We start from the raw sequence: 19,570 nt of genomic DNA on the forward strand, positions 1-19,570 counted from the left end.
TTATGCAGCTGTGGGTGATGAGGTAAAAGCTAAATCACCTGTCCTGACAATGGTCTTATCCTCAATGGTAATCTGATCTCCATCTGTAAAAAAGCTTGGCCCTTCCCGTTGACAAACAGGATGGGGGTGCTATGTGTGTGTGTGTTTCTGAAAAAATAAAGCACTAGTGTTTGGGGAAATCAATCTACTACCACTGATTAGGCAGCTATTAGTTATTCATGTGGAATAGAAGGCCTTGGTGAGCCTGAGCGCTGAGGAGCAGCGATGCCTTAGAGGCCGACCACGAGCCGTCTTTGTTTCTCTGGATTGTAAGACATAAAGACAGGGTGCGCTCATTGGAGCAGAGGCTCTATTCTGCGTCTGCACATAATAGGTCATAAAATTCCTCAACGTATATTCCCTGCCACCAGCTACTGCAATTCACTCTTTCTTATTCCACCACACTCTCACATTGCCACAATGCAGAAGTGACTGTGGCTGTAATGACAATCATAATAGACTCCATTTGCATGACACCTTTCAACAAGGGACACTAAAGAGGTTTAGATGGCATCCCTCAGCCCCCACAGGCTTGATGCATAATATCCATTCAACAGGCTAAGGGGTAAAGAATTTGCACACGATAACTAAACACTAATGCACAGATCATGGAGCCCTGTGGGCAACTAACAGAGTCATTATCCAACTGAATGGGGAATGCTTGATGTGGGCAGGCAAACAGAGCTGGAAATGGATTAATGCTGAGGGCTTGACCTCTCCTGCCCACACACAACTGGACACACAACCTTGCCTTTTTGATCACCACTACCAACATACTAAGACAAAGGCAGCCTTGTGTTAAGTGACAGCCCATAGGACAGAAGTCTACCTATGCTCCACATCCTCTCATTTCTCTACGTGTGAAAGGAATCTGTCAGGAATGGATGGTAGCACTTTCCCCTCTCCCCACAGGGCTTAGTACACGTGGACCCAGGGTGAGTGCACAGACTTGAGTCAGCGTTTCGGTCCTTTGTTTGTCAGCTCCCCTCCTATGCGTCCCCCTCCAGGCTATGTGAGTGGGCCAGACAGACTTCCTGAGTCAGGGGTTTATTTGGGGGAACAGGGAAGAGGGCACAGGGTTATCCCTCACGCAGGCTGCAACAAACCCTCTGCTTTTCTTTTACCAGATCACTGGAGCTGTTGACCATTCATGATGACAGGCACAAGTGTTTCCACGCTGCCCATCACAACAGTGCACATCACCCTGGTGCTGTGGGGGACACACCACTATCACACCATGTTATCCTAGCTCAGGGATGAGACCCAGAAATAGAAAAGGGAATCCAATACTTCAAGATCTGTCCTTCAACTGTGTAGTAAATTCTTCTCAACACAAATTATAAGAGTGACATGCAGAATCCAAATTAAAATTTCTCACACAATATTCTGTGTATACTCCTACATTAAGCAATATATAAGAGTCACTGTCTGAACATGGTCTTTTCTGTGGCAATGTTTGATATGACAAAGATTGAATCTGTATCTTTATGTCAGAAAACAATGATGTCTGTTGTTGAGAAACATGGGGGATTATGAATCAGAAGGAGTCAACCCATCGCTGTTTAAGGATGGTTAAGAAGGTACATGATGGTAGTAGGATGTATGTACCTGCTGTAGATCCCTGAGGATGTATATCCATCAACACCTCAGCCTTGACGGCGCCTAGCAGGCCTTGGATGGAATCACACCTGGGCTTATCTACAGGCAGCAGCCCCTTCATGGCCTCAGCTGGTGCTGCCATTATGTCTGCCGCTGCACAGAGGCAGCCATTAGTCCCCTCAGCCTGATTATGGCAGGAAAATAACAGCTGGTGTTCTATCCCACAGTAAACAAAGACAAATACCACAGAGTAGCCCAACCATCCCAGCTACCACCCACTCAATACTTCTGATGAGCCATTCGGTGCCCCGGGCATGTGTTGCTCAGATTCAACAGATTAATATGAATCAATTTTCATTTGTCAGGCTGTGGAGGTAGAGCTAGTATTAACATTTCAGCACCACTGTGGTAGTTTTCTCAAAATGGAGCCAGTGTTTCAGCAGTGTGTTTTCTGCCATGCTATACATTCTGCACACACTCTCGCTCCGGTAGAGGAATCCATCTCGCTGTGGCTTGACAACAAAACCATTACCCTCTCACCTCCAGGGAACAGACAGTCCAACTCCAACTGCACAAAACTGCACATTCCACAGAGCGGAAAAGAGCGAGAGCAACACAGAAAGAGAGAAAGGTAAAGAGAAAGAGGAAAGAGAGAGATGGGGAGAAAAGAAAAACAATTGATGCTGAAGCTCAGCGAGCAGAAGCAGAAAAATCACACATAAACACACATTTGTCGGCACATACAACACAAACACACACCAGTGGGGTATCACACACCCAAGTGAGCTCACTGTTGTCTGTGTACAACACAACTTACTTGACTCCCATGGTAGTGAATCCAATATTCTTCTCCACATGAACAGACTTCTTGCTCCTGATGCTGTCAGAATGGAGCATCAGCCTGAGCACGCATTCTGAATGACAACATTTACAAGCACATTCGTCCCAGGCAGCTACTGCACTCTTCTGTATCTTTATCTCCCTACCATGTGGGCCAGATTCTCTGTGCTCAGTAGACCCCACTGCTCCATATAATCTGCCCAGCCTCTCACTGACAGAGATCCCTGCTGTCAATCACCAGCATAACCAACCAAACACAGCACTGTCCTGCTTTGTCTGCTTCTAGCATCTCTTTGTGGATCACCCCTACCATGAAAGAACTAGCATGAATGCAGGCTGGCTCTTCCTAACTGAACTATCTCCTCCAGCAACGCATGGCGACATCACTGCCTTCCTTGCAAACAAACAGGAAGGACTCAGTGGCCAAGCTCCTCATAAAAACTTCATAAACAATCACTCTATACACTGATTGAACAATGGACTTTAGTAAGTCACCCAACATATGTTGCTCAGAACAAGCACTTGTGATCCTGCAGTGTTTCCACTTCCACATGCAGGACTCATTATTGTAGAGATGCTTGTCCCTCCCTCGGACTAAATTATAGTACAGTGGAGTGGAGAGGCCTATTTCAACTTCCTGATTTCCACTCTCCACTTGTGAAATAAAAATCAGTCACATTTTATTCCCACAAGCTAATGACTTGTTTCTATGGTTACTCAGAGGAGCCTGGGGGATGAAGGGCAGAGTGAGTGATGTGGACACAAAAGCAGGGTCTTGTGTGTGCAGGAGGAACACAGGCTAAATGGCCCTGCTGCCACAATTATAGGAGGATTCCTTCTGCACAATCACAGTCATTACTGCGCAAACACTCACCTGGGCAGCAGCTGCAGGGCGCGATGGACGACCATAAAACCACTTCCTCCTGACACTCCTCCAGGGCCACATTCCAGCAAACAGCTGTCCCAGCCTGTCCACCAGCCTATGTGCCACCTTTGTTGTCTAAGGTGCCCCTGACTCTTCACCTGACTTGTTGTGCCCTCAAGGTCTTTCCTATTCCTTCTATTCATTATCTCCCTGAACCTTCAAAGTGAATATGATTAGTGTGAGGAAAGTGACAGAGGTACTAACCCCCAGCAAACAAACATAAACAAGGGACCAATAATAGACCACAGAAACTATCTCATGCTGCTATATAGAAATTAGCACACTGAGAAAAATAGACTGCAATCTGAGCAGTCTACTCGTCCCGGTAGGGTGCAATGAGAAATCCCACAGGCCCTGTGGGTAATAAACACACCGTCACAATCAGTAGGTGTTAATGGAACAGAAAGATGAGTTGAAGAATCTGTGAGGCAGCAGTTAGTCACACAGTCTAGCCCCTGCTGCGAGGTCTGCCTGGTTTCATTACACAACGCTGTGTCAATACACTAATCATATGCTCTGTCACAGGGCAATCAGTGCTTAACGTGCAAGTCAGCTGAACACATGGCTCTAAATTCATTATCCCCACCCCCCAAGTAATACACCGGTAAACACATACACACATAATGATATGCACACATGCACACGCACACACCATTCGGTCAGAGTCTGACCCTTGACTCTTTCTGTCTCCCTGCAACTGTATAGTCAGTCTAATTGGCAATTGGTCATTATTGACCCTGGGGTCATCTCTGTTTCCTCAATAATCAGAGACAGGAAGCAGGATGAAAGCAACATTTTATAACTGGAATTTCCACACAAAAAAAAGCACTAAAAGATGCATTCACTGTGTGATCAAAGGCGTTTTGTATTCTCTGAAAATAGAGTCATCACAAGATAATTCACAGCTGTTGGTCTTCGATGGGAAAATCCCCCCACAGGGATCAACACAGACACTAAAAGCACTTTAAGTTTCTCTTCTATCAACACAGTCTGGTGGGTATCATGTGCACAAATAGCCAGTTCCTTGTAATAATGTATCCATACTAACTAACATAAACAGTCTGTTATTGTGCAAAAAGAAATGCTTAAGGAGTGTCAGAATAAAAAGATGTTGCATTAAATAGACAAGTTTATTTACTGAAATAAATGCATTAATTTAGAGTCAAAATCTAAGAGAAAGAATTCACTAATTTGCTAACTTGAAACTACAGTAACCAAAACATCCTGTAAGTTCAGTTTTTATAATTTAACACTATTATCACACTTTGAAGGTATTTAAAGGGTTTTTCCATTAGCTTGGGTTCGTCCACTCTAGCCGTGGTCTGCCAACCCAAAATGAAATGCGTTGCCACTACAGCCTCGCAGCAGGGGATAATTTTGGTGAGTCTAGTTATGCTCGGTGGCAGAGCAACTGCAGCCATACAATGATGATAGCACATATCTATTATATTATATTTGTAGCTACTTGTGCAGTGAATCAGTTATGCTGCATTTTCAGCAAACAGCACACCTCCAACAGGTGAATAACTTATTTTAGCTTGCTGTGCTGTAGAAAAAAACACTCTGGATGCTCCCCGCATGGCTCAGCATGACTACCCCCAACAGAACGGAAAAACGCCATTAGTAATTAAAAGGCACAATTAAGTAATTTGAGGGCACAAATTATTTATCTGTGGGGACACATTACTAGCCTAATTCATGAGGTAGATTTGTCAAAAATGTGACTCTGACCTGAGGGGCTCTGTAGTTATCACATCAACATTTATATTAAAATGATTTTTCAATTCAGTAAACATCATAAATGAAACAAATTAAAGGTTTTCTTTATCCAGTTGAACGGTTGGCTTATTTTTCCAATGAAAAATTAAACAGTGAATTCCTATTGTTCATTGCTCTCTTCTTTTCTCTCAGCACCACACTGGCTAGACCAGCTCTGGCTAATTGCATTCTAATTAAAATTTCATCTCTGAGTGGAACGGTGTTAGTGAATGTCAGACAAGTGTCTAAGGAGCCGTCTCCACTCCGTTGGGGTAGAAAGTGCTGTTTGGTTATTCAGCTCCTACATCCTGGGCTGTTTGGATTTAAACATGCATCCGACTAATTGTATCTTTCAAGTACAAAAAGGAATACTAATCAGATATGAGTTTTCAATCAAGTCTAAAACACTAATTTCATCACATTTTCTTGTTTAAATTCAAGCACTAGCAGAACAGCAAAAAAACAAGAAAATCTGTTGATTGATTCAATTCATTTTGACTTTTGGGGTGATAAATTTCAATCCGCAGTGATGCAGATGAAACAGATGAAAGATGAAACAAAGATCGCAACATGATGATGATGATGGTGATGATGATATTCCTGTTGCAGGCAACAGCTGCAGAGGATCAGGAAGTGGGTGTGCTTCAAATCAACCACAGTGCATCTCCACCACCCTTTCTATATCTGTGGAATGTGATGCTGTTTAAAGCGGGCCCATCCTCATTGTGTTTCTCCAGGCCAAGTAAAACACCACATTCTTGGCAGCAAATTATCTTTGGGATGAAATGAAAGGTGGAACCTTTCACTGTACCTCCATCTCCACCCCCTTCTGCCCCACCAGGACCTGCTACAGGGGAAAAAACAAGTCCACCTCCCTTTTTTCCTGCGCTTAGCTCACACTGTCTGGCTAGACATGGCTCTGTATCCTACTCTTTTTGAGCTCAGGTCCAAAGAAAACATGAGAACTAATAAATCTGTGTCAGGAATTAACCCTGTCTAGCTGTGGGCCACGCCTCGCTGTTGTTCAGATCTACTGCACTTGTGACAGGAAGTGAGATGCACAGGAAGTTGCATATTTAGAGGAAGATCTGGAATTTCCCTATAGCCAAAGAGGAGGCCTTATGGTTCCACTGATATGTATATACTCTGACCCTGTTAAGGCTGGCAAGACAAACTCCATTTGGGGTGCTTGGAGAAATGCTAAGCTCCACAGTGATCCCCCAAGGGCTTACCGTCACACTCCAAAAGTCCCTGTCCTCTGCCTCCTGTGGTGCAGAGTTTCAATGGTCCTATGCATCATTCTCAGTGGCTTCTCTTTCGCCAACATTCATTATGGCATAGCACCCCTCGGAGAGTAGAGGCAGGGAATGTATGCACTGACCAGGCTGCCAGGGAATCTGTCAATGACAATATAGCACATTGCACCAGCCATCCACCCACCTGGAGAGGGTGAAGTATTCTCCAGGGCAACAACAACACTGGAGCCAAACAGTATTCAAAAAGCCTCCTTTAGCCTGAGATACACAGGGACCAAATCATTTCACCAAAATACAGAATAGCACACTCCAGCTCCAGCTGAGGCTGCAAAATCATTCAACACACAGCTGAAATATCTGAAGAGCTATTTGGAATGAAAGAAGCAAAACAAAGAAAAAGAATAACTAAACATGAAATACCTCAGGACAATACTCAGCTTTAACCTAATTCCCTTCGTGAGACGATCCCTCTTTTCAAATTGAATTATGTAATTCTATTATCCATTCAGGGGCACTGGTGCTTGTAACTCAAGGTTCATTTAGTCTCATGATGGTGCGTATCCCAAGGTACGCTGTAATTCAACCATGGCAAGAACAACAACTCCATGGAATAGGTGTCCCACATCGAAGTTAACACCATGAACCACGAACTTCGGCAGACATTTGAAGGCGAGTCTGTGCATATCTCCTAATGTACACCTACACACTCTAAAGCATGAACGCATGCAGGTGTGTATGCACTCAATCTCACACCAAAACTAAATTATTCCTTAAACAGCTAAATCTAATCTATCTACGTTTTGACAGACTCAGCCATGGTGTGAATTGATGTGATGGGGGGGAGGTGCTTACCTAATGAAGAAGGAAGCTGCTGCCGATGAGGAAGGAGAGGGGGAGGTGGATGTACTGGTGACGGGTGCTGGGAGTCCCGGTTGGCTGGAGCTCCTCAGACGGTAGGGCGTCAAAAAGCTGTTGTTGCTGCTGCTGCTGCTGCTGCTGCTGCTGCTGGTGGTGGTGGTGGTCATGGTGGTGACTGGGGCCTCCGAGGCTGTGACATCCCTGTCTGCTTCCCCCATCAAACCCTGGGCCTGTTGACACACAAATACAGAGATAAGACCACGACTGCCACTTACAGGTTTTACCATTCCTGCCCACTTTCCTTCCACTCCATTTACTCCCCCTCTGCTCTCCTCTGCCACAGATGGATGGGCAGCTGCTTCAGCCAGCTACAGTTAATGGGAGTCAGCAGTATCCACAGCACAGGGCTCCCTACAGAGCAGCAAGAAGAGCTGCACCATTCATTGATTCTGGCAACGATCTTAAGGTTGCTCTGGCTGAAGCTTACTGTAATTAAGTGATAACCCACATTTAATTAGTAATTAAATCACTAGCAATTTACTTCACTCTGCTCCCGATCATATCTATACCTCCATGGCTAATTTGGCAATTTACTCATCAGGAGTGAGGAACATGTCATCCTGCAGGTTTAGTCATATTTTGGCTATCAAGTTTCAAGGGGAGTAAACAAATCAACAATCATGTGAGAGGTGAGATCTGTTTCATAGCTTACATGTTTATGAGGTAGCTAAACTGTGCTTGCATAGGCACACTCTACTCTGGAAGCTTTGCAGTTGAACAGCAGCAAAAAAGTGAGATACCCCTATGTCAGCCCTAAGGCTTTGGTAACCGATGCCAAACCTGCGATGGGTATACCACCTGCGTGCCTTCATATTTGTTACATCTGTGCTGCAGCAAGGCATCTATAAACAGCTAGAGCAGTTTCATCAGCACAGTGGATTTAGAGCAGAATAAAGAAAAGACAATAAACTACTATTATATCAATTTTTAAAAGCTTTGTTTTTGTAGTTGTGGTTAAAGTTAAACACTGGAGAAAATAGTTGGCACTATATTTGTTCTTTGATAATGTTGTCTTGATAGAAGACACATTTACAAAAGGTTTTATACAGATTACCATAATGCCTGTGATCATGATGCAGTTTTTGATGAAGCCTGAAGTAGGTTTAAAGTATTAATATGGTTCTAAAGGTTTTAAGGCAGAGCTACAGATGCATAGTGCAACTACTACATTAAGCCCTTTATCTTTAGGGTTGAAGCAAATGCTGTAGCTTGGTGAAGATGAAGCATTTAAGTTCAGTTGGAGTTTTGGGTCCTGCATTTTTCCCTGATTGCTCATACTCCAACACAAGGAGTATAGAGAGCTAATTATACAAACAAAGCCAACTCAGAGACTGCACTTAAGCTGAAGTCACCATACTGACAAAAGGTTAAACCTCACCGGAGCCGCTAGTTTATCCTGCAGGACAATGATCAATAGCAGCTGACAAGAACTGGTTCTTTGGGTTTTCAGCATCAGAAATTAAATAAATAAAGGCCAAAGTTTACCTAAAAACATTTATTACAATGACACATGAACATTGTGTAATCAGCAACGACCTTGAATGGAGCACAACACAGCACTGCAGCCTCACTACCATTTGACAGGATATGTATTATAAACACAGTTCAGGCCCTCTGCATATTTACCACCTCAGTGTTTGCCCCTACATTCATGTTTGGCAACTAAAATAACATCCTTTACAATCTTTTTTATAAAGTGTGTGGCCTTCCACTATCTGCCATTTGTCAACACAGGCCTGACAGCTGAACTATTTATATGCCGAGCCTGACATGTGAATGCTATACATCAGGATGTGGGGACATACTTACATTCTGACATTCACATGAGAGGCCCAACTATTGCTCTGCAGAGTGCAACCACTGTTAGCTTTACATGCAGTATGATGTGTTGCTATATTAAAACCTGGGTGCATTATTTCTTACTAGAAAACCTTCGCTGACCATTTGTCAAACAGTGGACCGGCAGTTCATGCTCTACACGAATTCCCAGTTTCCCATTTCTTCCTTTTGTTATCAGAGCTTAGGATCAGCAGCCTTGTTTTGGAGGTCTGGTTTCGCTCTCTTGGGACTTCATCACGAAGGTTATGTCAGATATCAAGCTGCGCTGTGTGAAGTTATGACTTGAAAAGTACACGATGGAAAAGCTGGCTGCAAACTGAAATGAGCCAAATACAGATCCTCACGCTGCCGCGAGAGCGGAAAGCCTTGCACCATGCTGGTGTCGGTGACAGGTTGGGAACTCTGCGCATTCCAGAGAAGTAGGCCCATTACATTTTGGCACGAAAGACCAGAGCACTTCACACGCAGCCGTACAGGAAGCTGATGTGTATAGCTCATCAAATCTGTAACTGATTGAGCCACTGCAGAGTCGGTTTTAAAATCAAATAGCTGCCAATTTCAGGATCATACAGGGACAGCTGGCCACAGGTGGGTTTTGGGTGTCAGCTCAAACTGGATAACAGAATATGGATTCAAACACACATGTGCACACACACATGCACACACTTTAGCACATCACAGCGTATATCAAAGAGTATTCCCCCTTGTATTAAGACTGGGGACTTAAGCTGTTCAGCCAAGCTTCTTTCCACAGCCTTGGACCTAGACTGGCCCTGATTCTAGCTGAAAAGTACAATCTATCCCCCGGTCAGGTAATTAGGCTGTGTCAGTGGAGCCATGTGTGCTCGGCCGTTTGCACCAAGCCAGTAATGAGCTGGCCTTCAACCCTTTAACCCCCAGCCCGCCATGATCCATTTACCTTGGTTTTTCCACTGGAAAGGAAAGACAAAAAAGCAAGAGGAAAGAGACAAACCCAGAGATATTTGATCATAAAGGAAAAGAGAAGGTGTGTGAAAGAGTGTAGACAAGGGTCTGAAGAGAGAAAAGAGTTCTCCCTATGAAGTCTCAAGTAAGCAGTGCAGGCCACCAGCATCCTATCAGCTGACCATCTTCCCCTCAGAGTGTACCAGGACTCTCCTGTGACCTTTGATCCCAGCGGTCAACAGACAATTACTGCTTAAGGGAAATAGGCTCTGTTAATCTGGGCTGTCGCGCTTAACTGACCTCTGTTACCAACAGTAACTAACTGAAAATTGACTACTAACGATGGTGGAGTCCCATTATGTGGGAAAAGGACTGAAATAGCTAATTTTACAGAAAATGTGCAATGCTTTAATACTAAAACATAATTGCACAATTTTTAAAAAATTGTTTCCTAATTTGGCAAAAGTGGGAATTATCCTTCTCTTTCCTTCCTGAATTCTTTTCTTCTTTTGTCATCGTCGCTATCTGTGGAACACTGCCATGCAAGCCCAGCTGCACTAGAGCAGCAGCAGCCAACATCATCTGATGGGGTTCAAATTGGTGGCATTGGAGCAGGCCATGGCACCAGGCAACCAGAGGGCCAATAACAGAAACCCTCATGGGTCAAGAGCACTTGGTCTTTGTAGATCAGTGCACTAGTGGTTGTGGATTTTAATGGAGAAAAGATTGACTCACAAATTTGGGGCAATTTGATGTTGTGAGTGCATATAACATGATTTTTTTTGATTACCTCAACTGCTTGTAAGCTCTTCATTCAAAGTGAAAAAATCTCAAGGAATTACACAGTAATAGTGAAGTTGAAGGTTATCAGATTTCGAGCTTTGGATCAGGTTCTAGACATGCTGGAGACTGAATTTCTCCACAAACCTGCTATCTCAGAAAAGTGCATTTGTTTGCCATTTGCTCAATTCAAGACAGCTACACTCATATGTCAGCCAAAACTAAAGAGGGAGCCAGATAGTTTCAATTCCAAAGCCCACAAACATCATTCCAGATGTTAACCAGAGCCTTTTCCCAAATGGGAGATTCAAGGTGCCCTATAATGGGCTGTGTGTGGGAGCGCACAAGGCTCCCTGGTTGACACACTCTTTCTGTCTAACACACACAGTCTGTCTCTGCGTCTTTGTCTGAACAACATTGCATGTTCTCCCCACAAAGTAACCAAGTGGGAATCATCATAAAGCTCTTGCCTTTCGGCACTGCATAACTCCAAATCCACGAGAGCTGGTGTGGGTTTTTGTCATTCTGAGGGATCTGGTTTTAATGAAAGAAACAAGCTTGAGAAAATAACACCCATTTCTGCTGTGTTTGTAACTTCATGTCCTGAAGGGACATTTCTCTCTGTCCAAAGAGGCCCCAACCTCAGCTATGTGGCATAGAGCAACTCATCCCAGCTCTAAGGGCCACTAATTGCTTTTAGACACATAGATGGAGAACACAAGTCAGCCTCTCCCTTCTGCACCAGGCTGTTTGATTTGCCCTAGATTGCATACATGCAGTTAAAAGCTTTTGATGGCCGCCCATAAACCATCTCTAAAGGCATTGTTGACATTAAAGGAGTAAAAGGAGGAGTGAAGAATCTGTCTTCAATTTTCAAACAGGGAAGAGGGAATAACATTGCCAAGGCCTGTAACAGACTGCAGTTTCCAACATAGTTGAACAGAAATGCCTAAATGTACATTGTATAAATCTGACAGGAAATATTAAAGACTAGATAACTAGCCCATAGTGTTTGTTCTGTACACTGAGTCTGTCTGGTGCAGAATGTCACAGAGGTTTGTCAATCAGGACAGCGACCAGATGTCCCCATCAATGCAGGAAGAGACTCATCAGCAACCAGAAGTACACTCTAATATGCCAGAAGCCACTGTCAGCACTTTCAGTGTTTATTGTAAAGTTTACATTACAATGAAAACTGCTTAAATGTTCAAATAAATTAGTTTAAGTCATAAAAGAGGTACAGCATGATTAGTCATTAGCTCCCATGACACAAAGGGCAAAACTCAGGACCTTTCCAAGTCTCTCAGACATCAAACAAAGCACAATCCAACATGAGAAAAAGAGTTATGGTGACGCTATGGGGTGGTCATTTGAAATGCCCTTGAGGAGGAGGTCAGCAGATTAGTGTTGCGATGGCCTCTGACCTCAGATCACTCAGGCTCCTTGACTACTGAGGAATGAGAGGTCAGCACTCCCCTAGACTTCTGACTCATAGATTCTCTGCAAGGCTTCATTTCTTCAAAAGGTCTGAAATGTGACATTTGTAGTGATGAGACTTGACCTGATGAGCACTACAACACAGTTTGACTAAATTGAAGAAAAAAGCCTTTAAGCATTTCAGGGATATCTTTTTAATTTAAATTGATTATTCTGGAAAATGTATTATCACTTCCCCCTTAAAAATTGCTTTAAAAAGTTTTATTATATTCCCAACACATGATGGAGTTATGGCACATAACTTCAAAAGGGCACTTAAGTAGTCAAACCTTTACATATTATTATGTAAACGTCGCTCTAAGTGGCCATGGCAGCTAAAAGAATGGAATGAAATATTAATGTGATAAAGTAGATATTAAAGACATACCGGTTTAGGCTGAGGGAGGTAGTTGTTGACCCTAGAAATGCTCCACATGCCCTCAAGGTACTGCTGTGCCTGGATGGTGACAGAGCTCAGATTTCCAGTGAGCTGCCCTCCTGCCACCATCACCTGGACACTGGTCTTAGGACCTGAAGAGACTGAGGTGTTTTGCGACCATCCTGGCACAATGTGACGCTCCCCCAAGGGCAGGACAGAGTGGGCAGTGGGTTGGCCTTTGGACAGTTTAGCATTGGTGCTGGAGGATGACATGGTGAATCTGGAGGGCTGTGGTAAACATGATGTGGCAGGCAGCGCAGCCATGTCTGAGTTGAATGCGAGGATGGGGGCATGCAGCGTCTGCAGGGCCTCCTGCCTCAGTTGGCGGAGAGGCGTGAAGCACACCTGGCAACAGCTGACACCAGCTTCGTGGCTCCCAGGTATTTGGAGCTGCTCAAACAGAAAATTTGCATATCCTGGGTCCTGCAGAGTAGACACACACAAGAAATATGTTTTAACACCATTCATAATATTGCCACACACAAACTCCATGCATGCAACATGTAGCACTGAAGCATATCTCATTATCTGTTCTGAAAAAAAAAAGAAGAAAATCCTGTACATTGTTCACATTTTCCAGGCGTGCCAGTGGTCTGCGAACAGTGTGGTTCTTGCATGCCCTCTGGGACCCTCAATCCTTGCCTTAACCACTTCCTCTTTTCCAGGGTGGCTGTTTATTTTGACTGAGCTGTTTTCTCCTGCATGCAACTTAAGACTGCTGATCAGTTTCAACAAACATGCACTCATTTCACTTCTGCTGGGGACACCGAACAAGCCAAACGTCAGGAGACAACTCTGAAATAAGGCTTGGAAGGATTAGTAGATCTCACAGAGGCCTCATGAAAAAAACAAAAAAATGTGCTTTTTATTTATTTTTTGAACCTGTAGAAATAAGAGGGTTGTGCAGATTTCCAGATTTCAGCTTATAACAGCTTTTAGAGTTGGTGTCCAGTGGAGTTTTGTCCTTTCAATTTGCTTTGTTCCCTAGGGTGTTTATCTCTGCTTGTGAGGAATGACAAAAGAAAACAACAGCTGAGGGGACTCTTGCGCCCAAAGCTATACAATTTACATATGTTAAGTGTCCCAGCATGAAAACATGTGATAAGCTGCCAAATGCGAAAATAACTACCTCCTCCAGGAAACTGGAAGCACACAGAGCCATCAGCAAACTATTCAAATCCTAAGTGAGGGTGGAACATAACTTTCTCTGTGTTTTAGGGAAACAAACACACACAAAAACACACAGACAACACAGTCTCTTAAGAGGCATAAAGGGCCACCGAGCTCCTGCCCAGTGGAGTCATGGCCTAAGATAGGAGCCCACAGCCCATACATAAATGTTTATGAGGCCTTTGCTCCATGGAACCTCGAAGGTGATCAGGAGGAGTGAAGCAGAGGGGAAACAACAATCCACTGCCCTAATGCAGTGCCACTTAATACAGCTAACCCAATAGACACAGAGGCTATAGAAGCAGGCTGAGGGACTCTAAATCTCCTCCCCCCATGAAAGCAGTTCAATACAAAGACTTTTAGATGACCTTTCTGTGCAAACACGTACTATATTAATAGTACTATCACGCAACCTTTCTACAACCTTACAGTTTCCACAGAATTATACTCAATTTACTGATAAGCAGAATCTCCATATTATGACTTTAATGGACAACCATGCACAGGACAGGACTGGACTACTTTCATGACGTTAACTGAGAAGTCCTGGTTAATGATTTACTATATTGCCTACTTCACACTTGGGCAGGCAGGGACAGAACCTAAGCACAAGTAAGAAATACACTCAGGATGTAGAAAACCCCGTAAATCTCTCTGCAAATGAAAGACTTGGATGGGCTGACGACCAGCAGCTAATGGTAGATCAAGTGCGATATGGTATCATGTGAATACTGATGCTGGTGTAGATACCAATGAGGAATGGATTTAAATGTAAGAAGCTTACAATAGACATATGATAAAGCTATGATAGAGCTTAAAAAATATATATCTAATGCTGCATGATCCTGACGTGGACATTTTCTACTAGCACAACACAGGACAGTTCTGCTGAAATAAGATGAAATAGTCTATGACAAATTAGAGTGACATGCGAGAAAGAGCATAAGAAAACACCACATTGGGTGCTATTTTCACCATCCAGACTGGCTTCATACATGCTTCCTAGACAGGAAATTTAAGCAAAGTCATAACCAATCAACTCCACCCATCTATCACCCCTCACCTTTTACCCTCCAACCAGCCCTTACCCACCTCAGGGCACTGGTAGATGGAAGAAATCAATTCCCCTATCTCTCTCCATGTATTGTTAGGTGTTGATTTAGGGGAGCTAATAAAAAGACACACAAAGCTGAGCCCATCTGCTATTCAGTTTCTTTCTAGAGGTTAGAGAGCGGGCTTCTCCTGTAAAGTTGCCTGTAAGCTTTATGCCCAGTGGAGTGAATAAAGGGTCAGGGCCACAAGGCTTATGAGGTTGATGGCACTGATGATGAGAAGGATGATGGTGATGTTGGGGGTGTGGAGGCGAATGATGAGGGTATGATGAAATTGAAGGCCACACAATCCATCTGTACACAACTCATGAGAGGTGGAGATAGAGGATAGCAAAAATAGGCATCAAGATCAAGAGATGTTCCTTGCAATATTTCTGGGGAGGCAGGTTTGAATATAAATACATAGAAATTGTACTTTCAGCCATCTGAAAAATCACCCTCACAAGCTTCAACAACCTTATATGTTTGAGCTATCATGTTCAAGCTACATGTTTGAGAAGACAGACATAAGCATAAAGTGAAAAACATGAAACATATCATGAGTGCACTCAGCCCTGAAACCATATTGTTTCTTTTATTATCCATATGATCTATTACTGACAGGTACAAGTGGATGTGAAGAGTAGCACTGCTTCAGAGAAGTATGTAACGTACGGCATCAACACAATCAGAATGTTCAAAGCATTCCCGTCGGCGGAGAGACGTGGAGCTACTTCAGGGCTCTGACTTCTCAGCCATTGATCAGTGCAAGTGGGAGATGGTTTTGATTTTTCAAGCCCAGCTCTGTCCATGGAGAGAATCAAACTGCACGAGTGAGGCAAAGAGAACAGAGACAGACAGAGAGGTGGGAGGAGGTAGGCTGGGGTTGTGGCCCTTGCCTGGAGGCTTGTGGGTGGTTGTGTTGGTTTACTGCCTGTCAGCACTGATCTTTATTAAACTCTGGGGACAAATGTAGTCAGATGCTATGGCCTTATTATGGAAAGGAGATGTGCTGAGCACACTGGGGAGAGAAAAACTGTGGAATGAGCATTCACAACCCTTAGAGACCTAAGTTTGTCTCTGTCCCTAACACTAACTGTGATGAAAACCAGGGCAGTAGCAGCAGGAGAGAGAGCAGCCCAACTAACTGACTGTCTCTCTGGGTTGATGGAGAGTGTCATCACAGACAGACAGCCAATCCCCAGAGGCTGATGGAAACAACCTCAGCCGTAACTACTTTGGGATGAGCGGACAGGGAGAAAGATGTGCATGATTTCTCTCACTTGCCTCCTTAGGGTGCAAACAGAACCGAGCAAAAATCACACAGAAGATTTTTCTCAAATCACACCTCATTTACCCCATCTCGTCCACCTCACCTTCTCTCTAACCAGACAGAGCGAACCTGCCATATGACTGTTTCCGCGTTCAGCCTCTAATATACCTCTGATGTGGAGAGCCGGGCCAGATGTAGCAAGCTGACTTAAATCAAGGGAAGGTCATAGCAATTTGAAATGCATGAGGCCCCACACTAGCCAAAAGACTTTTAGGCACGCTCCACTGAAAGTAAAACACTCTGGGAAACCATATTTTCTATTATAGTTGAACCCAACAGATATTTCCCCAGCAGAAAAGCTCCCCATGACCCACTGCAGCAGTGACAGAAAGATAAATGAAGCAAAATTGTGTCCAAGTGCATCTATGATGAGAAATAATGAAGTGAAAACTTCTGATATAGCCTGATACAGCCTGCAGACTGAACTATCTGAACTGTTTCTGAGCTATCTGTGGTGTCCTGTTTGAATGTAATTTACTTTTTTTTCCTAACATCAGTCAAAGTGCAATTTGCCCAGAATTAGTCCAGAAGCAGCACTATTGAAATAAGACATTTGTTGTTCTTCGATCCTTTCTGTATTCATTGTAAGCCTTCAGTAACAGAAACATGAACCAGGTTAACTAGTGCAAGTTGACTTTATTAAATTGCTCAGTCTTCCTTCCCTTCCTTCCCCTCCAAGGTTTCTCTTATATTATTCTAGCAGCATGGAAACATTCTTCAAAATGAGTCAGTACAACATCACGCTGCTTTATATCTGTCCTCACTAAACTTTGTTCTCACCAGCACCAGTCCTGTTTACACATTACAATTCTTAAGTACTTCCTATGACTGCATTTCTTGTTAAATCAAGACCACACAGCAGCTGCCAAATAATGCCCTTTCAACCCCCGGCTTTCCCTTTCTCTGTTGCCCACTAAGGTTGTGACTGAGTCATCTCTGTTTACTTGGCTTGAGACAGTGTTGACCCTAACCACACACCATCTCCCAAAGTCTCAAAGAGGTTGGCCCCCAATAAACCGCAGGAGCCCAGTCCAGATCCTGGGGTGAGGACGAGAGCTTCCAGCATGCCTGCTTTCCCACAGGTAGCCCAGCTCACTCTGACAGCCAAGTCGGAGAAAAACGAGCACAGCTGCTGGCCTTGCCCCTGGTGAGTGCAGGGCATTAAGGCAGATTACATTCCCAGGATAAAAGCAACACATCCAGTGGTATAATCCCTCTCTGCCCCCTGCTCCTTTTCAACTGTCCCCACCACCTCCACCTCTCTGACCCGCCCTCTAAGACAGCAGACACAACTCAGATCCCCTGAAGGAGAAGAGAGCTGAAAGGCCTTTGCGCCCTGACTCTGATTAGATATCAGGTAAAGCTTTTAGTGCTGCAACAGATCTCGGGTACAGACCATTAAATTTAACCACTGCCTGCTCGGAGGCAAGAGAAGACAATGACTCAGGATGTCACACTAGCATGCTATTTAACTCTGTGGGAACGCCTTTGGTAAAACACAAAATGGGACGGCTCACCAAATCACATCAAACAGATGTTTGCTCCTGTCTGCTGACTTGACAGATTAAACAAACCTGTAATAAGACTTTCCCCAAACAAAGCAACAGTATCTGCAGCAACAGAGGAGCACTGTCATTAACTAAATGATAACACCACCTCAGACAGAAAGCATTCGCAGCTAAAGTCATGAATTCATTCACCCTCCGAGGCAGTGTGAAAAACTTTTTTTTTCTTTGTCACTCTGTGGGGTTTTTATTGGAGTACAATGAGATTCCATCAAATAAAGATGAGTTATCTCAGCGGTTTCTCCAGCATTTCTAATGTGAAATCCAGCTTTTGTTTCAGTAGACTCTTATCCTATTATCTGAAGTTAAGCTTTTGTGAGAGATATGGTTGCAAAATTGATTCAGTGCTTGCTTTTCATAAACTCCTGCCTTACTCTTCCTATTTCAGATTCTCTTGTAATTGCTTGAGGGTAAAACACAAGAAAGCTCAGGGTAAAGATGGGCAAAACAAGCACAAAACCACTATAAGATATTCTGAACATTCAGTGTTACTTATGTACAAAAACGTGATCATTTCAACTCTGACAACTGGTAAAATGGAGTCAGACATTACTTTCTTCTAAAAGAGATAAGCCAGTGTTGCATAATTCTGCAATATCCTGAAGACAAAACTACTTACTTACAATGTGAGACTAAACTTCCATGTATTTAGATCAAACAAATGATTGCCTTTTTTGGAGAAGTGCATGAGAGTTTTGCATCAGTATTCCCTTAAATGAACAGCCAAGTCTCTGAGCATCAAGCATCTGTTCACGACGGGCTTACAGAGACAGATGTCAGATGTCTGCCCTGTGTGATTTAGCCCTTTCCTCCATTTAACTGTCAGTGAACTGCTGACAGAAAATGCAAATAGGCTTTACCCCTTAGTGACACTTTCAACACATGATACCACCACCTGTCCTGAGTATCACACTGACACATCCTCTGGTGAATGATTACAGGGTTACAACGGAACTAAGATTTACTGCAAAATACAGTTGTTACCTTGTTTCAGAGATCTGCATAAGATCCAATGTGATGTAAATAGCTTGTTGTTTTTTGGCTTACTTGCACAGTGATTCAGCTTATTTCAGACTGCAACCTACAGCTTCTCCTATCATCCATAAAAACAGATGTCACTGTCCATCAAAAATAAAAAGGCCATAGATCCTGCTGACCCTCAGGTTAAACATAGATAGAGTCAGATGTAATCACTCATGAGTCTTTGGCAAGCCACCCTGCAACCATTAATGACCTTGTATAATGATGTGTCACCACTCCATATGGTCGACCCATTTATCAGGGTGCAAGTGCTTGTAGCTCCCCTTACTGACTCACGTTTTTTTTATAAAGTGTAATTACAACATTAAGATTCACTAAATGTGGCTATACATAAGAGGGAGAAATGGGTGAAACACGCGCATGAACGTGTGTGTATGTTGCCCCTTGTGTGGCTGTCTCTTTCCACCACACCCATCCATCACTCCAGCCTTTCGCCACTTGGTCAGTTAATTACCTTTTCCTGTTCACTCACGCACAAGAAAACAAGCCCCTTTCAGACTGTTTGGACAGACTTCATTCCTCTCCCGACCCCCCACCCTCCTTACTCCCCTTTTCCAACATCTCTCTCTGTCTCCTC

General features: G+C 43.6%; 1 protein-coding gene across 2 annotated transcripts in view; it reads right to left on the bottom strand.

Moving 5' to 3' along the window:
• The window catches only part of kif26ab (kinesin family member 26Ab), a 65,768-nt gene that overhangs the window by 26,871 nt on the left and 19,327 nt on the right, over window positions 1-19,570 (bottom strand). For both annotated transcript variants that reach the window (XM_062439955.1, XM_062439956.1), the window contains 2 exons: window positions 12,743-13,216; window positions 7,270-7,505 (listed from right to left, as the gene is read on the bottom strand). In XM_062439955.1, coding sequence (XP_062295939.1) covers window positions 7,270-7,505; window positions 12,743-13,216 — 710 coding nt within the window. The remainder of the gene's footprint in view (window positions 1-7,269; window positions 7,506-12,742; window positions 13,217-19,570) is intronic.

The sequence above is a fragment of the Scomber scombrus genome, chromosome 19 (genome assembly GCF_963691925.1).
Source record: "Scomber scombrus chromosome 19, fScoSco1.1, whole genome shotgun sequence".
NCBI classification, from domain to species: domain Eukaryota; kingdom Metazoa; phylum Chordata; class Actinopteri; order Scombriformes; family Scombridae; genus Scomber; species Scomber scombrus.